The sequence below is a fragment of the Cajanus cajan genome, chromosome 2 (assembly GCF_000230855.2).
Source record: "Cajanus cajan strain Asha chromosome 2, NIPB_CcT2T_4, whole genome shotgun sequence".
In the NCBI taxonomy this organism is placed as follows: Eukaryota; Viridiplantae; Streptophyta; class Magnoliopsida; order Fabales; family Fabaceae; genus Cajanus; species Cajanus cajan.
The window spans coordinates 71,005,289-71,025,688 of record NC_138518.1 but is presented as its reverse complement, the minus strand read 5'-3'; the positions used below and the strand labels follow the sequence as shown (position 1 = coordinate 71,025,688).

Sequence of the window (20,400 nt, the reverse complement as noted above, 5' to 3'; positions counted from 1 at the left end):
CCTACCAAAATCCCCAATAAACTTACCTACCAGTTTTAAAACTCAGGAAACTTACCTACAAATTATTCAATAACAAGAAAATTATTACTTGGGGACTTTCCTGCAAATTTAAAATCCACAGAAAATTTATTTACAATATTTTTTACAAATTTTTAATTTTCTAAAAAATTTCTTACAAAAAGAATTCGTAGATTTTCTATGAAAAAAACTGCAAGAAAATATCCAAGAAATCTCCTGTAAAATTAAAATTTGCAAAATATATATATACATATATATACATATATATATATATATATATATATATATATATATATATATATATATTATCTATGAGAGTACTATTACTTGTGAATTAAAACTCACATAAAAATTCATTACAAAAAGCATATTTCTTATAAATTTTTCGTGGGACAATCTGCATGTAATAAAAGAATTTTTAGTAGTAAATTTTATAATCAGTTTTGCAACAGATTAAATCATTTGGTTTCACTCTTTTCACATTTATGTTATAAACGGACATTTCAAAATTTTAAACCAAAAGTTTATTATATGCACGTTAACATATAAAAACATGAGTTATAAAATTGGACCATACAATTTTATATCGATACAGTCAAAATTAAAAGTTATTTCATTAACACACAAAAGAAGATTTTTATCATCATGTCACAACACTTTACATATTCTTTTTTCGATATAATTTTTTTAATTCAAGAAGTGCACAATAAAAATAATTATAACCATTGTATATAGTTTAATTGATTAATCCTTTTAGAGAGAAAAAAATTATGCATCAATTGTAAAATAGTTTTAGACTATCATCCAAACATAAACCATTGTTACAATGAATTTGTTGACTTTAAAATAATTACTTTCAAAATCATTCAAATAATAGTTTTTTTTATTGATTGATATTGTAAAAAAAAACACTAATAATGCATAACTATAAAATGTTAATTCTTTACCAAAAAAAAACTACAAAATGTTCATTTATGTTGATATATATTTAATTTTACCGTAGATCAAGGATCAATCAACTAAAATGTCCTAATTTAAAAAATAAATAAAGATGATGAAAATATACAAAGAACTCAAATAAAAATGAAAAACTAAGAAATTGAGAGAAAAAAATATGTTTATCTTTACAACCACGTCATTGCAAACATATTTAATATACTTTCAATCAATTTAGTTAATAATACTAAATTTATTAATAATTTAAATTATTTTTATCAATTTCTTTTAATTAAAGTTAGATATGCATAACATTACTATAGTTTATAAGACAGAGACATCCCAACAACATTAGCACTTTAAAACTTATTATTCATTTGTAACATGTCCAAATATATAAAATAAAAATAGAAAATAATACAAAGTGTATGAGGATACACCAAAGTCTATGAAAGAAAATTAATAAAATGTAAAAGAAGGAAGATCACAATTGTTACAAAAAAAAATAATAAAATAAAATTGATCAAATAAAAGACAGTAAAATGTCCCACCAAACAAACTCCTATAAATTAATCTATAATTTCATCAAAATTAAATATATAATATAAGAAGATCTATAAGTGTGAACAAAATTAAATTTATCAAACAAATTGTCCCCACCTTAGGTCGACATGATTTCGGACGCGCGTGGGAGGTGTTTATATATATATAAGTCCCGAATAAAAACAAAATTAGTTGGTATAACATATTATAGTTAATTAAAGGTGTTGATCTATGTATCTAATACCTAATACATTGAATCTGTGCAACAAACAAAATTACAAAATAAAGAAAAACGTACATTTTTTTACGTACTAGTGAAAAATTAGTATATTACGTCACCTCTTTAACATCGAACAGACTAAAATCCGATATAAAAAAGACGCGGTGGCATTTTTATAATTTTCGTGAACTTTTTTATGTCGGACCTGGTAGGGACTGGCGTAAAATGTCAAATCTATGTCAGATGTATGTTGTGTTCGACGTAGATTTGACATTTTACGTTGAACCCTACCAAGTCCGACATAAAAAAAGGACGCAAAACTGAATAAGAGAGTGTGAGGCACACCGCGCGCATTCACTCTTCATCACTTTTCATTTTTTTTTCTCTGAATCGTTTTTTTGTCTTCTGTAGAGTGGGGTGAACTCTTTGTTACTCATTCGCACACTATTGCAACTCATCAGGTATGAATCAGGATTTCGTTAACACCTTTTTGTTTTGCATTGCTTGATGACTATCTGTTCTATTCGATTTTTTGGTTGTTCTATTTGTCTAGGTTGTTGGCCTTTTCTTTTGAGTTGTTCTATGAAGCAGAACGGGTCGTTCTGCTTGCACTCGTATATTTTTTTTTTGTTTTTTTACTATTTTTTTACGTCGGACCTTAGTAATGTCCAACGTAAATTTATATTGGTTTACAAAGCCAACGTAAATTTACATCTCTTGCATTAACGTCAGCATTTTTTCCGACGTAAAAAGCTTAAAATAACCAATGTGGAATACTTCCTTTGTACCAGTGACGATTACCAACCCTTAAGCCATGTTTTTGATAAGGATCATTCAAATGATAAACACAGTTTTTACTTTTCACTTACACATTTTGTCACCAAGAGAACCGTTTGGAGTAGGAAATGATAGAAGAATACTTAAAAAAATAGAATAGACAGAGCCAGCGTTGCAAAACACAAGTTCACTACAAGAAATTTCAAGATTACAGATGACCAAAATTCATGGGTAATCAAAAAAATCCGTGGGAAACACTCAATTTCCGACGGATTACAGACGGGCAAAAATCCATCGGTAAATTGCTCGCCTAAAATATTTACCAACGGATTTTGATCTGTGGGAATTACCCACGGATTCAGTCCGTAGGAAATTACCCACGGATTCAGTCCGTGGGAAATTACCCACGGATTAAATCCGTTGGAAATTACCCCTGGATTCCATGATAGATTACTCACAGATTTAATCCGTGGGAAATTCTTTGTGTATTGTTAAAAAAAATTTAAATAAATTAAAAATCATATTAATAATAATCCTGTTTAAAGATATTAAATGAATCATAATTATGTGAATTAAAACAAGTTTAATCATTCAAACAAAATAAAATGTCATACATAAATAAAGTTTAGGGTTCAAATTTAAAAACAAAATACAGTACAACCAATAGAATTATAACATAACAATATATCTAATAATTTGAATATCCAGGTGAATGTTGTTGATGTTGGTCATTAGCTTGTTCATCCTCTGTTGGTTGCCGATTGTCTTGTTGTTGGTGTCTGTTTGGTTGTTGATGTTGTTGTTGCTGTTGAAGAGTAGTCTGCATAGTAGGTGGTAGGAATGGGAGTACAGCATTGAGAAATGTGTTGAACTGAGTCTGATACTGGGAGGTCAAGGATTGAATCTCAGTCTGATATTGGGAGCGCATCCGACGCATCTCTTCCTCATTAGCTAAAACTCGTTGTGTCAACTGAGAAATCTCTTGTGTATTCTGAGACTGACTTGAAGATGTCCCCACAAAGCTACTATGTTCATTCTCATAAAGATCTCCCGTACCATAACGACGTCCCTTGTATTTTTTACCGATAGCTGCATTCCAACATTGACTCCTAAGTCTATCCTCCTCAACAGGGTCTAAAGGGGTGCATTCTGAGGTGCCAGCAGTGGATCCAACCTCAGATATAGCTTGAGAAAATCTAGCTTCAAAATCTTCCTATTATCATCATAAACAGTACGTAAAAATAGTGTAAACATTAATAAAATTAAAGACCAATAAAATAAGTAACATAGACTCACATGTGTCCGCCTAGATCTATCATCAACAAACTGACCAGTGTCTTTTCGTATATGAGTTTGCTGAAAGAGTTCATCATGGTGTACAGGTCTACCAAGCTCCTTTTCCTACAAATAAAAACATTATATAAATCAAAATTTAACATATAAAATTAAGCATTAGAAGAATGAAGACTAAAATATAAACATACCATGTGAATGGCATGTTCATTCATGCTAATGAAGCCACATGTGTGCATACTTCCACCCTTTTCAGATGCTCTATTTTTTTGTGCTTGTGTACACTTTGTACGATATGTAGGTACATTCCAATGTTCTAATAAAGAGTTCCACACACGATCTCCAATCCAATCTGGTTTCTTATTTTTCTTTCGGGCATCCATAAACATCTCAGAAAATCTATGAGAAGCTTTTGCATTGAAATTTTTTTTGATATTACTTTCATGCTCAGGACTCCATTTCACCATCCTCTATTAACAACCATATATATTAATTAATAACCAAAGAAACATCTCAGAAAGTCTATGAGAACAAGCAAGTATTTAACAATAATATATATTTTCAATGACCAAATCAATCTATGAAAAATACTCTTATATGGTTTAATACAATTCAATACAATACAATTCAATACAAATCAATCAGTCATTGCAACAATCCAATACAATTAATTAACAAACTCCTATAGAATTTATAATAGCTTATTTTTGTAAAAAGAACACTAGAAGTTACATTTTTTTTATTAAATTAAATTTCTTATGATAATATTTATCTTTATTAAATTATCTATTAATAAACTAACAACATATATAACTTTTTGTTTTAATGTAATAGTAATACATATACAATGCAGTTTTAGTTTTTATTGAAGATATTAATATCATAACTTTATATTATAACTAGAAGTTAATTGTTATCTTTAAATATAAAGAATTGGAATATCAACACCTAAATCAACAAACAAACCCACATCCATATCAACAAACTAATACCTTAGATTTAAATAGACATATAAATTTATATTTCATAAATCTTTAATTTACCTTGAAACGTTGAAAGAAAATATCTTTATCAGCCTGGGGAATTTCTCCCCATGTGACCCAGGGTGAATGATATTGCTGCTTAATGGTCCGTGTGATAGCAGTTGATGCAGTCTTTGATGGGAGAAACCTAAACAAGATAAAGACATAAAATTTTAAACCTTAATAAACTTAAATTTACTTATAATTAAGAAATTACGTAAATGTTAATTTATTCTTACCCATTACGAGTAGGTTTAATTAAAGGAAGATCATCAAGTGGCGGGTCTTCCTCATTTAAGTCTTCACTAGTAGGTGGTGGATTAACATTAGGTGTTCCTATAGCATTTGGGGATGGAGATGGTGTGGATGTCGCACCCGGGGATGGAGATGGTGTGGATGTCGCACCTGAGGATGGAGATGGTGTAGAACGAATAGCTATGGATGAGGATGACATACAACCAATGACTGGGAATGGGGATGGTCTAGATGCCACAACTGGGGATGTGATAGATGATGTGAAGTTGTCTCTACGTGACAATACTTTAATCTCATATCGCTTCGTCCCCTTCATTACCTGTTTCCCCTTATTCCCGCTAGGCGACGGTGGACGGGGAGGGTCACAACCTCCTGATGACATATCTATTCATTGAAAATAAAGTTACAAAATAATACCCAAAATGAAACTATAATATAAAAATAGACAACAAATCAAATTTATTATACTAGTTGCATAATTATGTTTATACACTTTGATATCAAAATCATACACTTCAAATCCAATTTTTCTAATCCTATTCCGAAATATAGTCTTCAAACTCATCTTCAAAATCATCATCAAATTCATTGTCTTCATTGTTTTCTGCCAAATCATTTTCTTCATTGATTAGCTCATTAACTTCTTCAAGATCAGCTTCTAAATCTTGTAATCCCGTAATTCCTTCAACTTCAATGACTTCATTGGCATGTAACATTTCATCTACTTGATAAGGTACATCATGTTCTATATCATTAGATTCTATCCTACCCCTTGGCTTTGTTTTGATTGCAACACACCAACCACGTTTGTCCCTTCGTGTTGCAGGATAAGGGACATAATACACTTGTCTTACATTGTGTGCAATGATAAACGGATCAAATAGTTGATATCTTCTATCCATTTTAATATCAACTATATTATATTTGGGATCAATTCTTGTACCTCTACTCGATGGATCAAACCAATCACAATAAAATACCACAACTTTTTTAGGATATGTTGAGGTGTTGTACTCTAGCTCATACATGTGTTTAATAACTCCATAGAAATCATCTTCTCCCCCTTCTATAAGTCCTTTAACATAAACACCACAATTTATTGTTTTTTTACCCTCACTCCATGCATGGGTGTGAAATTTGTACCCATTGACAAAGAATGTGTGCCATTCTTTAACACAAGTCAGAGGACCATATGATAAATCTCGTAAGTGTTGGTTTCTCACAGATAAAGGCTCACTGTTAACCTACAAATGTAAGGTTTGTGAAAGGTTTAGGGTTATGAATTTTGGTAAAGAAAAACTAAAATAAGTGTTTAGATATATACATACTTGATTCTTGAACCATGTAGGAAATTCTGCATGTATACGAGTAGAAGCATTTGATTCACTTATTTGTTGGGATTGTAGGAATGAACTGTCCAATTATATCATTCAAATTGTAAATGATAAGGATATTCAAGTCCTAATATAATAAATATTGGAAATTTTGTAAATTACTTACTCAAGATATGGTTTAACTTCAATACAATTGATCAACACATGAACATGAACTGAGTTTAGCTCTGCATCGGTTAACCAATGAGTCAACTCTTTCCCAGAATGACGACTAGGTTGGTTAAAGACTGATAACATATACGAGCACCCTTGACTTTCGACTTCCATTTCGTTTCTACCATTTCGTGGTGACAACATGAAGTTGTTGAAATAATGAGAGCAAAAATGAGTTGTTTAACGGTGCAAGTAAGAATAACAAATTGAGCCTTCAACCCTAACTTTATTCTTTATAGATAGTTTAGCATCACCCATGAATCTATTAAATGTAATAACTTATTAATAATTGATAAGAATTAAACAAAAGTAATTTTATTAAATTTCAGTCATAATTGTATTACCTTTCAAACGGATACATCCACCTATATTGGACTGGTCCACCAAGTTTAGCTTCATAGGCTAAATGAATAGGGAGATGTTCCATTGAATCAAAGAATCCTGGAGGGAATATTCTGTCCAACTTGCAGAGAATAATTGGAATGTTTTTTTCCATCTTACTCAAATCATCCTCCCTCAATGTTGTAGAGCACAAATCTTTAAAGAAATTACTGACTTCAATAAGTGGATTTAAAACATGAACTGGTAATGAACTAAAGGCAATTGGAAGCAGACACTCCATGAATACATGACAATCATGACTTTTCATTCGAATCATTTTTCTCTTTTCAACATCAACGCATCTTGCCAAATTAGAAGAATAACCATCAGGCATCCTAAGTTCTTTTATCCACTGATAAACTAGTTTTGCTTGCTCTACAGTTAATATGTAGTTTGCTTTTGGCTTTAACATCTTCCCATTATTTTGTGGCTTTAGCTCCAAGTCTTTTCGCCTACAATACAAAGCTAAGTCCTTCCTTGCCTTTTCATTGTCTTTAGTCTTATTAGGTACATTCATCACAGTGTTGAATATGTTGTCAAAGAAGTTTTTTTCTATGTGCATAACATCAAGGTTGTGTCTTAATAAATTGTCTTTCCAGTAAGGAAGATCCCAAAAGATACTTCTTTTTGTCCAGTTATGTTGTTGTCCATGTCCATCTAGTCTAAGCACACCATCTTCTATGACTTTTGGTAAATTCATGACTCTATGCCAAACTTGTTCGGGAGTCAACATAGGGGGTGGCCCATCCATTTCAACTTCACCCTTCTTAAATGCATTCCTGTTCCTCCTAAATGCATGATCACTAGATAAAAATCTACGATGTGAGTCAAACCATGAAGGCTTTATTGCAGTTTTTAAAGTAAATGCCTTTGTATGCTCCATGCAATGAGGACATGCAAATCTACCATGAGTACTCCAACCAGATAACATGCCATAAGCAACGAAGTCATTGATAGTCCACATCAAAGCTGCCCTCATCATGAAATTTTGCTTCCTTGAAATATCATATGTTAGAACACCATTCCATAACCTTTTCAAATCATCAATTAAGGGTTGTAAATAAACATCAATACCAGCCTTTGGATTAGATGGGCCTGGTATGACACAACTTAGAAACATGTAAGGTTTGGACATGCACATTTCTGGAGGAAGATTGTATGGAGTAACAATTATTGGCCAACAAGAATAAGGTACAGTTGATGCTTGAATATATGGTGTAAATCCATCAGAGCATAAACCAAGTCGCACGTTACGTGGATCAATGGCAAAATCTGGATGGATGCGATCAAAATGCTTCCAGGCTTCACCGTCAGATGGATGACGTAATATGCCCGAACTTCTTCTATTCTCATAGTGCCATGTCATTTGTCCAGCAGTTTGCATTGATGCAATCATCCTTTGTAATCTTGGAATTATAGGCAAATAGAACATGGCCTTAACTGGAACTGGTTTTTTATTAGTTGTTCCAGTGTTATGGTTCTGATACCTAGGCTTATGGCAAAATCTGCATTCAGTTAACTCTCCATTTTTTCCATATTCATTATCATAAAATAACATGCAACCATCGACACAACAATCAATCCTCTTAGTCTCCAATCCCAACTTTGATACTAGTTTTTTCGCATCATAATAATTTTTGGGCAAACCCCTTTTAATGGGTGTGACATCCAATAACATTTGGCAAATAAAATCTAAGCATTGATCAGGAACCTTCCAATTGGATTTGCAAGCTAACAACCTCACACACATAGATAATTTAGACTCTAATGCCCCTTCATACAATGGCTTATTTGCCTCTAGCAACAAGTTATAAAAATTTTTAGTTTCTTCATTTGGAGGCTCTTCCATGTCATGTGTATCTCTCGGTTCAAATGTCTCTTGTTGCCTAAAAGCATCACACACCATCTCTTGCATTGACATAAACTGATCACCTTGTGCCACATTTACACCACTACTTGATGCATTGATGCAATTTTCATCAATATCTAAATCAAAATTTGGCATCTCTTCACCATGATCTGTCCAAATCCAATAATTAGGCTTGAACCCATGTTTATAAAGGTGAACTTTCACAACTCTATCCTCCAAAATCCATGTGCAATCACATTTAACACATGGACATCTAATCCCACCATCACTATGAAAACGATCTTGTTGACGAGCCTTGCTTACAAACTCATCTACCCCTTGTACAAAAGACTCTTTCAAACCTCTTCTACCACTATAACACCTATCGTACACCCAAGCACGATTTCAAACAAAATAATCCATATTCTGTAGATTCAAAAAATTTACCTAATTAATTATCACATATTATATAATTGTCAACTAATTTAATTACGTGGACCTCTACATTATATAACTTGAAAAGCAGTACAATAGTTCTATGTAAAGCACAATATAGTCATATTACAAAATAGTAAACTTTAATCATAAACACCTCGATCTATTAATACAAAAAAGAAAATTAACTAGCATACCTTACAAGTACGGTGAAACAATTTGTTTCCTCTAAGTTAGAGTACAACGTCCACTAGAACAATTTAATAAAAAGAATCTCGATCTGTTAATAAAAAAAATGAACTATAATTTATATAAAAGATAAGGAGTATACTATAAATCAGGATAAAAAAATTTCAAAGAATTTAAATAATAATTCTATTTTTAATTTTTTGTATAAAAAATAATGAATATAAAACAAGACGTAAGGGAACTATTTTTGTTATAGCTAAAACCTCTGGCTAGCGGGGTTAGGCTTTACATCTTAACCACGCTTTTCATGTGTATTTTTTTATTGTAATCAATTACGTATTCAAATACAAATTTTACCACGACAGTGACTTGGATTTGATCAAAGCAAAGAAATTTCCCCTGATTTGTATTTAGGAGGACCTACAATGTGCATACACTTGTCTTTTGGTTCTACCTTTTTGTCCACTAACTGGAATTTAATAACTGAATAATAATAAGGGGTACAAGAACAGAATCATATATATTAATGTTAGTTTCTCATTTGGCCCCAAAAACAACTGTATCAAAAGTTTTAGATTTATGTGGGTTTAGTAATCATATAAATCAAAAGCACGCTTTATGTTGCCCCGTGTTTACTATATTATTAAGCTAATTAATGTATTGCATGTAATAAGCACCCATAGAAATCTATTAACCCTGTTACTGCTCTGAGTGCTCCTACATATTGCATCTTAATGTTGTTTTTCTCTCTCTTACCATATATCACTATAACAATTCACTAGAGCAATAATAAAATAATTCTGATTGATGATGCTTTTTTTTAAGTGACACTTTTTTAATTGAGATCACAAGATTAAAGAAATTGCTTAAAGAAAATAAAATTATGTTTCATTAAAATTGCTGTAATAAACATTACTAATTTTTTTATTAGTAAGAATTAAAACTACCGTAACATTTTTATCATAAATATTATTATCAACTAACAAGACAAAAGATATTTTAGAAATAAAAAAAAATGTGAAAACTGAGTGAGAAAAGCAAATAGAAATCATACCCACAATTGACAAAAGCCTTCTATTGGGTCCTTTCACCAGCTGCAAAATAGAAGGCACAATGAAAACAGTAAAAAGCTAGTTAGGATTCAGAGACCCGTAAAGAAAAAAGAAAATGACCAGTAAAATATTGCAACAAAGAAAAAAAAATGTTTGCCATTTGATATGAATTTCAATTTCAATTTTGCAGTATTGACATTTTAATATAAGGATGAGTAACAATGTTTACGAAATCTATTTCACTTGAAGGATATATGCCATCAAACAAGAGGCCACCAATATTCTAAATTAATTACTAGCTAGTCATTGCAATAGAAAAACATAAAATTCCCAGCCAACTTTTTTCAGCAATTGATACTTTCAACATGCACATTTGAATTGCTTAACTGTGATGGTTATTTTTATCTTCATTATTATAATATATTTATTTGACTACGTTTTTGTTTTTGTTTTTGTTTTTGTTTTTATCATGGTCATACTTTCTTATTTTAGCAATTATTCTCTTTAAACATTTAACATTTAAGCCTTCCCATTAAAAACAAGAATTATATCAAATAACTTTTTCATATTACACTGCATTCTGCATACTAATTTTCTTCATTTTTTTGGCCATCTAATCTAATAGTTTCAATAAAAGTCAATTTTGACAACAATGACAAGGTTGTGACAAAAATAACATAAAATATAAAATACAACACATTGATTTGAGATCAAAAGTTAGGACAAAAATGTTGAAAATTTGAACTCCTCTTTATGAGAGAGAGAGTTGAGAGAGAGTTGAGAGAAAATCAATAGACTGTATTATGATTAGAAAATAGGATAATGATATCTGTGGGATATCACTTACATATATAGACCTAACAATCTAGCCAACTGAGTTGGTAACAGTAAACAGAAAAACAGAAAAGATACAGAAAAGATATAGAAAAGATATGCAATATTAAAACAGAACTAATAAAGATATTTAGTAATATAATCTCTTCTCTAATACACCCCCCACAAGCTCAAGGAGGATGAGACAGATCTGATGGATCAGCAACATTGAGCTTGGAACGCAGCGACAGAAAACGCTTGGGAGACAGTGCCTTGGTTAAAAGATCTGCATATTGATGCTGAGCAGGAATATGTGAGACAACCAGAGCTTTACTGATGACTTTTTCTCGAACAAAGAAGATGTCAAGTTCCATATGCTTAGATCTTGCGTGTAGAACAGGATTGTGAGACAGTGCTACTGTGCTTTGATTATCACAGAGCACTGTAGGAGTGTTTAGATGAACTTTCAGTTCCTTTAGAAGGGATTGGATCCACAAGACCTCAGTGACGGCTTGAGCTAAAGCACGATATTCAGCTTCAGTGCTTGACCTTGCAACAAGCAGTTGTTTCTTAGACCACCAAGACACCAGATTAGGGCCAAGATAAATGCAGGCAGCCGAGGTAGATCTCCTGTCATTAGGATCAGATGCCCAATCAGCATCAGTGAAGGCAGTAAGATTGAAGAAGGAGGATGACCGAGCAGGAGTAAGAACAAGACCATATTTAAGAGTCCCTTTGAGATACCTAAGGATTCTTTTGACCACTTTCCAATGCTCCTCCATTGGAGAGCACATGAACTGACTTACCTTATTGACACTAAAGGCAATTTCAGGTCGTGTAATTGTTGCATATTGCAATGCACCAACTACAGATCTATACAAGGTAGGATCATCAAACGAGATTCCTGTTTTAGCAAGTTGCTGACCACCAATCATAGGAGTGGAGATTCCCTTAGAGTCTTCCATTTTAACTCTGGTAAGAAGATCTGAAATGTATTTGTGTTGAGATAGTAGTAACTGCCCAGTAGAGAGTGTTTTAACTTCAATACCCAAGAAGTAGTCTAAACTACCAAGATCTTTGAGAGAGAAAGTTTCATTGAGATGATCAATGAACTTTTGCAACAAGGAGGGGGAATTGCCAGTGAGGATAATGTCATCCACGTAAACAAGCATGTAAATAGTGGCAGATGGAGTAGAAAAAATGAACAAGCTAGGATCACACTTACTCTTGTGGAAACCAAGCTTTAGCAAGACAGAAGTTAATCTGTCAAACCAGGCACGGGGGGCCTGTTTGAGACCATAGAGAGACTTTTGTAGTTTGCAAACAAGATGCTTACTACTTGGTTCAATGAAGCCGGGAGGCTGAGACATGTAAATGTCTTCTTCAAGCATTCCATTGAGGAATGCATTATTAATATCAAGTTGTCGAAGTGGCCACTGAAAGGTTACAGCAAGGGAGAGAACAATCCGGATGGTGACAGGCTTAACCACAGGAGAGAAGGTTTCAGAAAAATCAACACCAGGTTGCTGATGAAAGCCCTTGGCCACAAGTCTGGCCTTGTACTTGTTAATGGAGCCATCAGGATTCTCTTTAATACGAAAGACCCATCTGCAGCCTATGGGTTTTCGGCCAGGAGGTAACTCAACTAAGGTCCATGTACGGTTGGCATGCAGAGCAGTGATTTCAGCTTGCATGGCAGCAAGCCAATTGGGATCAATAAGAGCAGTTTTGACAGTTTTTGGTGCAACATTGGACAGCAAAAGTGTAGGGTTAATTCTGGGTTGAACAATCCCATTTTTTGAGCGAGTAGTCATAGGGTGAACATTAAGAGTTGTGGCTGGAGGTGAATTTGAAGAGGATGAAACAGTAAGGGAAGTAGTGCTGTCAGGTGTTGAAGAGGGAAAGGAATTAGACTCAGAGGAACTAAAACTGGCAGAGATGGCAGGTGATATCACAGGAGAGGAAGGTGGGTTGTGTGAACAAACAAGAGAGGGAAGAATAGAGACAGAGGTAGCAGGGGTAGAGGTTTGATTTTTTGAAATAAAGAGATCAGTATAGGGAAATCTGTCTTCATTGAAGATCACATCTTTGCTGATATAGATTCGGCCAGATCTGCTTAGACACTTGTAACCTTTATGACTAGGTGAGTATCCTAAGAATAGACACTCTTCGGACCGGGGTTGAATTTTGTGTTGATTATAGGGTCTGAGTAATGGAAAACAGGAACAGCCAAAAACCTTGAGAAACTTATAGTCTGGATCCTTGTTATGAATCAATTTATAGGGTGATTGAAATTCAATAGAGGAGGAAGGTAGTCTGTTGATTAAGTAGGTAGCAGTTAAAAAGGCATGATCCCAAAATTTTAGTGGCAAGGCCGAATGATGAAGCATTGCCAATCCAAGTTCAACGACATGTCTGTGTCTTCGTTCAACAGTGCCGTTTTGATGATGAGCATAGGGACAAGTGAGTCTGTGAATAATGCCTTCTTGTTGAAGAAATGGAATTAGAGTGCGAAATTCACCTCCACCATCCGTTTGAACAGATTTGAGAGGTGTTTGGAATTGTTTCTCAGCCAGGGCCTTAAAATTTTGAAAATTGGAGTACACATCTGATTTTCTACGAAGGAGATAAATCCACATGTATTTGGTGCAGGCGTCTACACACGTTAGAAAATACAAATAACCACAACTAGATTCTAATGATGCAGGTCCCCAAACATCTAGAAAAACAAGTTCAAGTGGATTGGAATAAACAGTAGTAGATAGTTGAGAAGGAAGTCTATGAGACTTGGCAATACAGCATGAGTCACAAAAATCAGAAATTTTATTAATAGTTGGAAGATGAATATTACAAGTTTGTAAAGCTTTAGTTAGGGAATCATGATGAGGATGCCCTAACCGTAAGTGCCACTGTTTATAGGTATTTGAAACACCATGATTACATTTTGCAGAAAGAAAAATACAAGGATCAGAATTTGGAAAGGCTGAGTTCTGCTCAATGTCAACAGTGAAGGATTTCTTCTTTGCTAGATGCGGGTGAAAATGATAGAGACCATCTTCACCAAGTTTCCCTTCAAGAAGAGTCTCGTTCAAATCCTGTGATTTGACAAAACAGGAATGAGGATAGAAAACGAAGTAGACATTGTTGTCTTTAGCAAATTTTGAAACACTTATTAGATTTTTGGTTAAACTGGGAACAAGTAAAAGGTCTTTGAGGGACAAAATTTTGGAGGGATGCATAGGGGACTGAAACATATTAGAACCTATTGAGGCAATAGATGTACCTTGGCCATTGGCCATAGCAATGTGTTCTGCACCAGTGAATTGAGCGCTTTGTAGAAGGTATTGAGGGTCTGGGGTTGCATGGTGAGAAGCACCAGAATCTGGGATCCATGCGGTGGCAGTGTTAAGAGTTGGAGGAGCATGAACATGTTGAGCAGGAGGAGCAGTGCGTGAATGGCTAGACTGATTGGAGGTTACTGCAGGAAAGGTGAATCCAGGAGGTGGAATACCAGGACCAGAAAAGGAGCCACCCAAAGGATAAGAGGGCCATGGGACAGGACCAGGCTGTCCAAGCATATTAACAGTTCCATAGTATGGAGCAGCACTAGGACCAGGGTGCTGAGGCACATACCCAGATTGAGAATTGGGACCATAAGTGGGGTAAGGAGTAAACAAAGAATGAAAAGGCAACCGAAAACCACCCATGGATAGACTATGGGAAAGCTGATAGCACGTGCTTCATGTCCACGTTTGTGACAAATTTGGCATTGAACAGTGGACCCACGATTTCGTCCTCCACGAGATCCACGACCACGTCCTCCATGATTATTGAAGCCAGCTTGGGGCTGAGGTGAAAAATTCTGACCAGTATTAGGTGAAGGGTTTGACATCTGGGGTTGCTGGAAAGCCAAATTGACGTTAGGCACACCAGTTGGGACAGGAGTGGCTTGAGCAAGATTGATGGATAGGGGTTCTTGGACGACAGCAGCTTTTGCTTGTTCAAGTCTTGCTTCCTGAGCAAGAATCATGTTTTCAATTTCAGTAGGAGAAAGGATGTCATCACGGCTGATGAATGCAGTGACAGTTGAAATCAGAGAGTCATATTCAGGTGGGAGACCACCAAGAATGCACTCAGCATGTTCTCTAGGTGAAACGGGACTGCCAATTGAAGCAAGAGTCTCAACAATAGTACTAATGCGAAGGAGATAATCTGAACACGATCTTGTGCCTTTCTTAATGGTGCGAAGCTCTAAACGTAACTGTGTGGCTTTGATTTTGGTGAGTGACTGAAAATGCTGAAACACCATGTCCCAAATCTGATATGAATGACGACATGAGACAACACGAGCCTGAATTGGTTCGGAGAGTGTTGTGAGAAGCCAGGAAAACAGCAGAGAATCCTTGCGATCCCAGACAGTGTATTCGGGATTGATGGCATTGGCATCACGATCCTCAGCAGTAAGAAACTTCAGCGGGATTTTGGGATTGACAACAAATCGTTCCAGATCGTGTGCGCGAATTACCGCGTTAACCTGTTGCTGCCAAGTTAAAAAATTCCTGTCATCCAGTTTGCATGTGACAGATTGCGAGAAGGTGTGCGAGACAGAATTGTTGGAGGTTGCGGAAACGGAGGCCATTGGAGCAAATCAGAGAGAAAGATCACAAAAGAAGACGCGCAAGACCAGTGCGAGCAGAAAACAAACGAAGCAGCGCTGCGAAGTCGAACAGAGAGGTCGCGAGCAAACAGGGAATTGCGCGATCAGAACGCGCGAAGGAGGCGCGAGATACAGAGGCAGCGCGCAAAGAGGGCGCGAAAGGCAAAGCCACACAAACTGGGAGGGAAGAAAACCCGGATCTCACCGTGCTCACGATGATACCATATGAGAGAGAGAGTTGAGAGAGAGTTGAGAGAAAATCAATAGACTGTATTATGATTAGAAAATAGGATAATGATATCTGTGGGATATCACTTACATATATAGACCTAACAATCTAGCCAACTGAGTTGGTAACAGTAAACAGAAAAACAGAAAAGATACAGAAAAGATATAGAAAAGATATGCAATATTAAAACAGAACTAATAAAGATATTTAGTAATATAATCTCTTCTCTAATACTCTTCCACCGGCGCCGTATATCCAAAGCGTGTTTTGTTGTCCTATGCAGAGAATCGAAGAATCATATAATTTTCAATTTTCATTTTAAAATATATTTGTTCTTCATTATAATAGTGATCAATTTCAGAATTTTGAGCCCATGCCACTTGCACACCTGAGTCTCTCTTGCTTAGACCAACAAACACGTTAAAGAAATAAACAACTAAATTAAATACTATATATAAATAAATATCTATTATGTTGTTCACACAACATCTTGTCTAGTAATCTAATCTATTAATTTATTTTTATATAATAACAACATTTCCTTTCATCACGTCGTTTGTTTCATGTTACATATCCTTTTTTTTATTTGTTATGAATTTATTAATAAACAGCATGAAAATACTTTAAGAAAATTATGCAGCAATTATTTGACCAGAGATGATTTTACACTCACTGTTATTGACCACCTGCTTATTTTGGGTAAACAAGGACTGTAATTTTTATTTGTTTGAAGTTATACATCATGTGATTGACCAGCCCATGGACTTTTCTTTGTTACTAGTATAAAACAGATAATTAAATTTATGTGCTAATGGATTTATGCTTATCTTGATAGGCAGATTTTGCATCTTGCTTCATTTTCTCCTCAGTCATTTTCGGTGTATTTAATTATCTTAATAAGGTTTTAACATATAGAGGAAGCAAGACAAATGTTGTGAGCATTCTTATTTTTCAATCAACTGAATTCAGATATTGGATGCAGGGAATTGTGGAACAGCAGCTATTTAGAAGGGAATTATACTCATATGCAAATAAATTATTATTTATATAAAAATAAAATAAAATAAATTACTTTTATTTATGAACTTATGAACTTTTTTTTCCTTTTAGCTTTGGTATCTTTGGTATGATTTTGTGCCGGACAGCATATTATACAGTGATAATTATAACCAATCCAAAATTCTGACCTTACTATTTTCTGTGAACAGCCTTGGTGACTCAAACTTCAGATTGGAATAAGAGGTTTAACAGCTTTGAGTCTCTAAGTGCTTTGCATTGTTTTGGGCTATTGATGGCGTTTTCTCTGGATTTCTTTCCACCGGTGTTTATAGAAGCAATTACTGATGCAGGGGATCCTAAAGAGACGCTCCCGATGTAGATGAAGAGACGCTCCTTATGGACGGCGACCTGGAGGACGATATACACGTTAGTAGAAAAGAGATTTTTGGTAAGTATATGGTTAAATACTTCTCATCATTATAAAACTAATCTATTCAACCAAACACACATCAATTTCAGTCCACAACAATAAAACCCGTGAAATTATATTATTTAGCGAGATTCTTCTTCACTGGCATGAAACAAAGAGAAAGTTGAATAGTTACAGCAAATAAGAAGTCATTAAAATGCGTAATTATGCAAGAACTTGGGGTAGGATTGATACCTCTAGCTCCAACGGTTAAAGAGTTGTTGTTGTTCCAAACAGGAGCACCAGAATTGGTAGTCCAGAAGGGAGAATTGAAGGCACTGGATGGCCGGTGCTGCATCACATAAAACACTAGTAAGCAAGCATAATAATTGATTCACAGTTACACACCAAGTAGTTGCTCAAATTTCAAAGAGTTGATAAGCTTCAGTAAACATGATTAACAGTTTAACACGTGGAGATATAATCAGAAAAATAATTCAATAAATAAAGCTTACTTCAGTGGGATCAATGGGCCAATTGATTGAGGAATTGAACTTAGGTTTCAAAGCCCTCTATGTTGCTGCTGCCTCAATCAAATGATGCACAGCACAAGACTATCACAGATAAGAAATTTAAACCTACAATGGTCCAAAAATGTTAAAAACACAAATGGAGTAACAACGTGTATATAATATCATGCGACTAAGGACCACTAAGGGCAAAACTAGGAAGCATGACAGTTAAAATTTGGATCAAGATCAAGCATCTGCAATGGTCACCTCAACTTCCGCACCTGGTTCAATTGTGATAGAAGTAATCTGCTTGACTACATCTGGGGAACTGTAGAGGTCAATGACTCTCTTGTGCACACGGACTTCAAATCTGTCCCATGTGTTGGTACGTAAAACAAAACAAAATTTCATGAACACATGGAAAAATAAAATATCATGCATTCAATAAAAAACAACATTTAGAAAGTCTACACATTGAACACAATACTTCAAAAACTAAATCAGTAAGCTATGTAACACAACAGTATTAGTGTTTCATAAGAACAGGACGGAATTCAGACTCAATAAGACTAGAAAGCACAACACTTTTTAAGCTTTTAGCCCCAACTACAGGCCTTCCATGTTTCGGGTGGTGAGAATGCTCATGAATATATCATCAATTGCATGATATCAAATGACAAAAGAGCCAATCCCACATGTCATGCGCATAGGATAATCAATTTGTTTCATATAATGACCACCACAGTTGAAGAACTGATTTAAATACCAAATATCATTCAATAAAAATGAATTAAAAAATAGATATAACTTGAACAATTTCCCCGTCTTCAACTAAAAGAATGAAAGTTGAAACAAACCATACTATTCATCTCACACTTAATTTTTTGGAATGAAAAAAAAAAATAGATTATTAATGAAACCTTCTAACCATCCTGTTCATTTTTGTGCAAACAATATAACTCAGTTATAAAAAAAAAAACTTCCCTTTTCATTCAGAACCTTCCGTCCAAACAAATCTAGAACACAGACATTCACCACAACTCTAGAACAACCATATTGAGGCACACCAAACAAGCATGTGCGCAGTGTATAATTGCAAAATAAACATGAATCAAACCAACAAGATAAGCAGAGAAAAAAAGGGGAAAAGTTAATCACACAACAAACATAAAAAGTGAGGAAATAGTGAAAATACCTTCACCACAAGGAGGCTTCCTAGTAGTTGAAATACTCGAGGGCGACCTGGAGGACGGCGGGGTCGAGCTCCCAGGCGCGGAGGACGACGACGGGGTGGAGATTGACGAGGAGGTGGGCGGCGCTGCCGGTGCCAAAGCCGAGGAGGGCGAGGGGGCCGGGGGGAAGGAGGAGAGGCAAAAATATAGGTTAGGGAGAAGAGAGTGGAGAAAGTGGAGAAGAGAACGAAAGGGAGAAAGGAAAAAATAGGGTTACGCGCGATTTCGAAGAGGGTCAGGGAAAAATGATTGAATTGATAAAAAAAAAAAGGGGGGGAAAATAAAAAATAATTAAAAATAAAAAGTTGGGATTCATAATTTTTAATGAATAAATTAAATTAAATAAAAAATATTTAAATGTTATGGGGTTCATAATAAATCCATCTATTTACTTGGGGTTTTATTATAAACCACTTAAACTTAACTAAGGTTAATAAAATCCTTGATAATTTCATATATTTCTAGAGGTTATGATAACTCCAACTAAATAATTCTCGTTAAATCCTAATTTTTTTGTAGTGTATATTGCATGAAAAAGTGAAATTAGTTTCTCTGCATGTTTGAAAAATAATTTGGTGGTAAAAAACTATCAAATATTTATATATAAATTCAACTAATCTTTATAAGATGTGTATAAATTTTTAATTTATAAAAAAAATATCACTTAATTATATCATACAAATGTTAAATGAGGACCAAGATTTAGAACTACCTGATAATTTATCTCGTGTGTTTGAATCTATGAAGAAAAAAATCTAAAACTATTCATCCTACTACAACTACTTAAAGCTCTTCATTCCATTTTTTATAATTCACATTTATTGAATTTTTAAAAATAAAATATACTTATTTTGTTGTTCACAAAAGATAATAAGTTGGTAAAATGGAAGAGAAAGCAACAGAAACAACCAAATGTTTAGCTAATTTAGTTGAATTGGGAGGAACCTACCAAACAATAATGAGGGCGTGGTGGAGCGTTTGAGGCTGAAAACGAACGAAGCCACTACCACTGGCGCTCTGTTCTAAACTCAA

The 20,400-nt window shown here is 34.3% G+C and overlaps 1 protein-coding gene across 11 annotated transcripts; it reads right to left on the bottom strand.

The window, feature by feature from the left end:
* Positions 1–3,042: 3,042 nt before the first annotated feature.
* LOC109793794 (uncharacterized) lies at positions 3,043–19,620 on the bottom strand. 11 transcript variants are annotated; one of them, XM_083068915.1, is made up of 14 exons: positions 19,332–19,594; positions 18,418–18,506; positions 18,140–18,262; positions 17,880–17,976; positions 17,404–17,623; positions 10,520–10,559; positions 9,474–9,556; positions 6,565–6,732; positions 6,393–6,477; positions 5,049–5,448; positions 4,831–4,957; positions 3,979–4,257; positions 3,791–3,895; positions 3,043–3,707 (listed from the first exon to the last, which is right to left on the bottom strand). In XM_083068915.1, the coding sequence occupies exons 9-14, from the start codon at positions 6,406–6,408 to the stop codon at positions 3,183–3,185; spliced, it is 1,452 nt and encodes a 483-aa protein (XP_082925041.1). In that variant the 5' UTR covers positions 6,409–6,477; positions 6,565–6,732; positions 9,474–9,556; positions 10,520–10,559; positions 17,404–17,623; positions 17,880–17,976; positions 18,140–18,262; positions 18,418–18,506; positions 19,332–19,594; the 3' UTR covers positions 3,043–3,182. The 11 variants fall into 11 exon arrangements, with proteins under 11 accessions (XP_082925041.1, XP_082925042.1, XP_082925044.1 ...); XM_083068916.1 differs by lacking the exons at positions 6,393–6,477; positions 6,565–6,732 and having other exon boundaries at positions 19,332–19,593; XM_083068918.1 differs by lacking the exons at positions 6,393–6,477; positions 6,565–6,732 and having other exon boundaries at positions 17,409–17,623; positions 19,332–19,593.
* Between the last annotated feature and the right edge of the window lie 780 nt (positions 19,621–20,400).